Raw genomic sequence first — 7500 nt, forward strand, 5'->3', positions numbered from 1 at the left:
GACTCCAGCTCAAAGGTGCCGAACCGGTCCAGTACCAGCTTGGATGTGTTGCTCACGTGGATCCGCAAAGCTGCATTAAAACATCACCCTGAACAGTTAATACTCAACACAATATAAAGAGATACTCGTGCAACCAAAAGATAAGTGTGGCCACCCCCCCTTCCCCTTCCCCTACCCCCAAGGATTGAGGCTCCAAAGGGGCGCATATTGCCCGAAAGCCTCTTCACATAGTTATGCTAATGTTTAAGGGATAATTGTGACCCTCCACCACGAAATGAGTCGCATGTCACCTCGCGCGGTTCTGCGCTAGGCTTAATATAAGTCCGGGGAGTGTCTGGTAACAGTGTGAGGGTCACCTTAGTCACATGCTTATAATTCAAACAAAAGTTTTCGCTCTTTTCTAAAACGGTTTTCACCACTGGATAGAGCATAAAAAATTCTTTAGGTAAATGTAAAAATATGAAAATCATGCAAAGGTGACATGCGACTCATTCCGTGGTGGAGGGTCACAATTGTGGAACCAAACGATAATTGTGTCCAAAATCAAGAAACATACTCTTCCACCCCCTCTATAACTGTGTACATATAGATAGCCCCGAGACCTATTCACACAATTCTATTCATGTGTAAAGTTTACAGAAATAATTCGGGAACTCGGAAAGATAATTGTGTCCCAAAGAAAAAAAAGTATGGCCCAAAAGGAACTCAGCCAAAACACACACACGGAATATCTTAAAATCATGTATTGAACGTTCAATCATTATGATGTAAAACGATCTGTTTGTGAAAATCTTTGGAGACTGTAGAGTCTCCATGTCTTCAGTTGTTGTTGTTTTCCTTTTTTTGGGGTTGTTTTGTCCTACAGTTTTACCCCTTTAAAGCCGTGAAGTTTTTGTTTGTTAAATAACCCTGTACTTTTTAAGGTCAATTTAGCCAGAAAACACTTCCAAAATGGCGTACTAGTATAAAACAATTTTTTTTTTAAATGACAAAAGTGGAATAAATAGGTCATGAAGCTCGCATTTTTTTATCATCCGCTAACTTCGACCAATATTTGTAATATCCACTGAGCCTCGGCGTGTAACGTCTACTTACGTAATCCATTGGATTCCATGCGGGATGTGGTGTTGACTGTGTCTCCGAACAGACAGTACCTGGGCATCTTGTGACCCACCACTCCTGTGCACACCGGCCCTGTCACATCAACAGCTCGACGTTAATATCACTCATCCTAAACCACATTCTCGTGGTCTTTTATCATCGTCATCGTCGGCGACAACGTCGTCATGACCATCACTATCATCAGCATTGTCGTCGTCATCGTCGTCAACATGTAGGCTACATTAAATCACTCATCATGAACGACTTTCTCGTGTTCTGTTATTTTGGGCTGCATCATCATCATCATCATCATCATCATCATCGTCGTCGTCGTCGAAGAAGAAGCGTTGATGCGTTTGACTCCTTTCCCCTACCCCCTACCCCCTCCTTGTCCCTCTCCTTTGTAGAATGTACACTACATTGGGGTATGCACGTTAAAGATCCCACGATTGACAAAAGGGTCTTTCCTGGCAAAATTGTATAGGCGTAGATAAAAAATGTCTACCAAAATACCCGTGTGACCTGGAATAATAGGCCGTGAAAGGTGGATGCAGCGCCTATAGGCTGTTGATCTAATGGCCGATGTGAATGCGTGACCCTTTTGTCAATCGTGGGATCTTTAACGTGCATACCCCAATGTAGTGTACAACACAACAACAACACGCCACTGTGAGCAGTCACAATTACCCGTGTGTATTCCGATCCGAAGTTTAAGCTGCTCCTTCGGCCGATGACGTATTTTGAAGGATTTCACGGCCTCAAGAAGCATCAGTGACATCCGAGCAACCTCACGCGCGTGCAGGTCGCCATTTTTTTCGGGCAGACCGGAGACGACCATATATGCATCCCCTATCGTTTCAACCTGACACAAACAGAATTCTAAATTTAGTTTTGAGGTTTTATTCTTATCTGTATGTGAGCCACCCTCAATGTTAAATGCGCCCTTTAAAAGGCGATATGTTAATAATGTGTACTGGAGGAGTAAATGTGTGTGTGTGTGTGTGTGTGTGTGTGTGTGTGTGTGTGTGTGTGTGTGTGTGTGTGTGAGCGCGTGTTTGCGTGTGTGTGTGTGTGTGTGTGTGCGTCTGTGTGTGTGTGTGTGTGTGTGTGTATGTGTGTGTATGTGTGTGTTTGTGTGTGCGTGTGTGTGTATGATCAGTGTGTGTGTTCTTGCGTGCGTTCGTTAGTGCAAGAGTGCAACACAGTGTCTTGCAATGCTTTACAGTACCTTGTATACATCAAAGTTCTCAATAATGGAATCAAACGTTGTGTAGAGATCATTCAGCAAGTCCACCACCTGAAAGAAAGATAACAAATACGTTTGGTTTTTGTTCGCTTTAACAAAACAAAAACAAATTAACAAGAAAGGAAAACCACAAATAAAAACAAAAGCAAGCCCAAAAATAAATAAATATTAATTGACTAAATGCACAAAAAGGTCTTGTCTTCGACTCTCAACATGTTGATATGAAGGAGTCCACACCTTACTGATCCGTCGCGATATAACCTTGAACGGTTGAAAACGACGTTAAACACCAAATAAAGAAAGAAAGAACCTTACTGATTTAATTATCTTGAGCTTAATTGTCTTATTATTATCATGTTATTTTTGATGAACTATACCAAGACCATTAGTTCGAAGCACGCGTGAATGTTTCAATCTGTCTAACGTGGAACTCTAACTGAAAAACTTAGCTTTCTTGCATTTCTATTGTTCAACCTCAGCAGTGTAACCGTTTACGGATTTTGTTTTTCTCTAGCTAATCAGGGCCGGACCCAGGGGGGGGGGGGGGGGGGGGGGCTCCAGGGGTTCCGGAATCCCACCCCTGGAAAAAGCATGTACCTTGCTTTGAGTGGTTTTTTTCTTCTTTTTTTTTCTCGCTGATTTGCCCCCTCCCCCCAAAAGAGGACCCCCCCCCCCCCCCTTACAACTCATTTGGTCCGGCCCTGCTAATAGACGATGTTCGGAAAGAAAGAGTGAATACCCTAGCTTTTTCTCCGACAAATCAATTCATACGTGCTCCTGTCTACCTACTTTACTTTCTTTATTTGGTGTTTAACGTCGTTTTCAACCACGAAGGTTATATCGCGACGGGGAAAGGGGGGGAGATGGGATAGAGCCACTTGTTAATTGTTTCTTGTTCACAAAAAGCACTAATCAAAAAATTGTTCCAGGGGCTTGCAACGTAGTACAATGTATGACCTTACTGGGAGAATGCAAGTTTCCAGTACAAAGGACTTAACATTTCCTACATACTGCTTGACTAAAATCTGTACAAACATTGACTATATTCTATACAAGAAACACTTAACAAGGGTAAAAAGGAGAAACAGTATCCGTTAGTCGCCTCTTACGACATGCTGGGGAGCATCGGGTAAATTCTTCCCCCTAACTCGCGGGGGGTTTCCTGTCTACGTGTTTCATGTAGACACACAACTCGATAGTGATTGACAAGTAAAAGCAAGAGTCTTCGCTCTTCCAAAACCCGTACAACCTCGCAGCCAGACAAACACGAACAAAACTACGCTAGCCAAGTAGCCAAAACAGCTACGAATTAAGCCAGCCAGCCAGCCAGACAAGCAGACCTGCATGGGAGTAGACTCCGCACTCATGGCGGTGAAGCCACAGATGTCACTGAAGTAGATGGACACACTGTCGTAGGACTCTGCTGTCACGGATTCTCCTCGTATCAACTGCAGAGCCACAGATCTGTCAACACAATCATTTGGTTTAAATGATTATTTAAATCAAACTATTTGGACACATACATAACCATTTCAATGAAAAACTTCCGTGGAAATATGGACAGATGATCAAAATAGGGCTGTGTGAGACTATCTAATCACAATTACCGAATTCCCGCACGTGTCGATCAGAGTATATGCTTATAACGTGCTTTTCCAAACAAAATAACACATTTTCGCTGACACCGTCCAATTACCTTCAACATCCACACAACACCTGACGTTTTCCATCCTTGTATTGTCTGCGCCCCGCTTCAACTGTCTCAACTTTATAGTTTCCACTGCACGAGCTTTACCTTGGCAGCATGTTGTATCGGAGATCTTCGGCTTTCCTCTTCTGCTGCCCACAATCAGTCTTGAAACATCCCTTCCATTTTACTTATGATTTCCAATGTTCAGCAACCCTACCCAGCGCTAGAAGTTATTCCTTGGCAACATGTTGTACATGAGGTCTTCGGCTTTCTTCTTCTGGTGCAAATAGTCCGCCGTCCTCTCCTGCCCCCCTCCCGCCACACACACCCACACACTCCATTCCCCACACCCCTAATCACCAGCATTCCGTGTCTCGTTTACATAGAGCCCGGTTAATCAGCACTACGAGGTATACCTTGGTAACATGTTGTACAGGAGGTCTTCGGCTTTCAATCAATCAATCAATCAATATGAGGCTTATATCGCGCGTATTCCGTGGGTACAGTTCTAAGAGCAGGGATTTATTTTTTAATTTTATTTTAATTTTATGCAATTTATATCGCGCACATATTCAAGGCGCAGGGATTTATTTATGCTGTGTGAGATGGAATTTTTTTACACAATACATCACGCATTCACATCGGCTAGCAGATCGCAGCCATTTCGGCGCATATCCTACTTTTCACGGCCTATTATTCCAAGTCACACGGGTATTTTGGTGTACATTTTTATCTATGCCTATACAATTTTGCCAGGAAAGACCCTTTTGTCAATCGTGGGATCTTTAACGTGCACACCTGCTGCAGACAATCCTCCGTCCTCTCTTTGAACAACTCTATCCCCCTTCCCCCCACCATCACACCATCCTCCCACCCTTGCTTCAATTCGTTCCTTGCTTTCGGTAGTGGTTTTCTCTAGGTCTAGCTAACCAGCGCTATAGGCTAGGTTACAGGTCTACCTTGGCAGTATTATGTGCAGGAGGTCCTCGGGTTTCTTCTTCTGCTGCTGATAGTCAGGGTTTCTCTATCCTATCCCCACACACTCTATTCCCCCCGCACCCTCCCTCCCCTTCACCCCCTTCACCACTTCAACCCATACGCCCCATCCGACCATCACCATACCTTGGTAACATGTTGTACAGAAGGTCTTCGGCTTTCTTCTTCTGCTGCAAATAGTCGGCCGTCCTCTCCTCCACGAGAGCCTCCAGGTTGTTCGCGTATTGCTCCATGCGTGACAACAGGTTGTCCAGGATGTTCCCCTTGTCGCCATCCCTTTGAGACACAGCAGATTTTTGAAAACTTTTTGAAAACATTTGTTCTTTACTTTCACAATATGTTGCCAGAACAGGTACAATAACATAGGGACAAGGGAGGAAAAAGAAGACACAGCAGATATGAGTGTGGGCCGTGAATTCTCAGTGTGTGTGTGTGTGAGTGTGTGTGTGTGTGTGTTTGCCTTCTGAGTTCTAAACAAAGGAACGAAAACGATTTGAATGCATATGCCATATATGTGCAACAAGAGTAAGCGAGCATTGTGCGGAAACACTCTTCTGGCAGCTGAGAGAGAATAACACGCTTTGACATGAATACGCTACTTTCATCCTCAAAATTTTGTTTGCCATGTTTTTTCGGACAAAATGTGACCCTCCACCACGAAATGAGTCGCATGTCACCTCGCGCGGTTCTGCGCTAGGCTTGATATAAGTCCGGGGAGTGTATGGTAACAGTGGGAGGATCACCTTGGTCACAGGCTTATAACTCAAACAGTTTTCGCTCTTTTCTAAAACGGTTTTCATCACTGGATAGAGCATAAAAAACTCTTCAGGAAAATGTAAAAATATGAAAATCATGCAAAGGTGACATGCGACTCATTCCGTGGTGGAGGGTCACAATATGTGCAACAAGAGTAAGCGAGCATTATGCGGAAACAATCTTCTGGCAGCTGAGAGAATAACACGCTTTGACATGAATACGCTTCTTTCATCCTCAACATTTTGTTTGCCATGTTTTTTTCGGACAAAATGATCTGTACCTCTAACCAACACAATGACTGTGGGTAAGATGCATGTTCCCCACCATGTCGTAAGAGGCGACTAACGGATTCTGTTTCTCCTTTTACCCTTGTTAAGTGTTTCTTGTATAGAATATATTATAGTCAATGTTTGTAAAGATTTTTAGTCAAGCAGTATGTAAGAAATGTTAAGTCCTTTGTACTGGAAACTTGCATTCTCCCAGTAAGGTCATATAGTGTACTACGTTGCAAGCCCCTGGAGCAAATTTTTTGATTAGTGCTTTTGTGAACAAGAAACAATTAACAAGTGGCTCTATCCCATCCCCCCCCCCCCCCCCCCCCCCTTCCTCGTCGCGATATAACCTTCGTGGTTGAAAACGACGTTAAACACCAAATAAAGAAAGAAAGATACAATACTAAATCAGATATTAGCTCATGGAAGCTTTTTCAGGACTAACAAACAATCAATCAATCAATCAATCAATGACGCTTATATCGCGCATATTCCGTGGGTACAGTTCTAGGCGCTCTGCAGTGATGCCGTGTGAGATGAAATTTTATACGGCCAGTAGATTGCAGCCATTTCGGCGCATATTTACCTTTCACGGCCTATTATTCCAAGTCACACGGGTATAGGTAGACAATTATTAACTGTGCCTAAGCAATTTTGCCAGGAAAGACCCTTTTGTCAATCGTGGGATCTTTAACGTGCACACCCAATGTAGTGTACACGGGGGGAGGGTTCGGACACCGAAGAGAGTCTGCACACAAAGTTGACTCTGAAATAAATTTCCGCCGAACCTGGGATCGAACTCACGCTGACAGCGGCCAACTGAACACAAATCCAGCGCGCTACCAACTGAGCTACATCCCCGCCCCAGACTAACAGACAAAAGGACACAAAAGTCAAAAGTAACACGGAACGAGACAGGTATGGACAAAAAGACGGAGGGGGGGGGGGGGGGGGGACCCGGGGTCCAAAGTTGCACCTGTTGAGTTTCCTGATGATGGTTTTGAGCTGAGTGAAGTCGGGTCTGTCTGAGGGGTCCTCGGCCCAGCAGCGTCTGATGACGTGAGCAAGTTCGTCACTCGGGCAGTCGTACTCCTCCAGCGTGGGGCGGAAAAACGGCTTGAGTCCGTTGCTGACTTTGTTGTAGATCTCTGCACGCACAAACATGGGTTTCATTTAGTAGTGACATTAGACAGACCCTCCTTTCCTCTTACTCATTTCTCTCCCTTAAAAGACGAAAAGACTGATGACAAGGGCACATGCAGCGAAATGATGCTTACGAAATAGAAACAACAAGTCGCGTAAGGCGAAATTACTACATTTAGTCAAGCTGTGGAACTCACAGAATGAAACTGAACGTAGTCCGCCGCTAGTGCAAAAGGCAGTGAAAGTGACGAGCCTGTTTGCGCGGTAGCGATTGCGCTGTGCTTCATAGCACGCTT

At 44.2% G+C, this 7500-nt stretch overlaps 1 protein-coding gene across 1 annotated transcript in view; it reads right to left on the reverse strand.

Annotated features, from left to right (window-relative positions):
• Positions 1–1095: 1095 nt before the first annotated feature.
• Positions 1096–7500, reverse strand: part of LOC138954242 (atrial natriuretic peptide receptor 2-like) — a gene marked incomplete at both ends in the record, with an annotated part of 15697 nt that continues 9292 nt past the window's right edge. The window contains 6 exon segments of the mRNA XM_070326131.1: positions 1096–1194; positions 1789–1963; positions 2330–2398; positions 3688–3811; positions 5160–5309; positions 7038–7209. Coding sequence (XP_070182232.1) covers positions 1096–1194; positions 1789–1963; positions 2330–2398; positions 3688–3811; positions 5160–5309; positions 7038–7209 — 789 coding nt within the window.

This window comes from Littorina saxatilis, unplaced genomic scaffold, assembly GCF_037325665.1.
Source record: "Littorina saxatilis isolate snail1 unplaced genomic scaffold, US_GU_Lsax_2.0 scaffold_2245, whole genome shotgun sequence".
NCBI lineage: Eukaryota > Metazoa > Mollusca > Gastropoda > Littorinimorpha > Littorinidae > Littorina > Littorina saxatilis.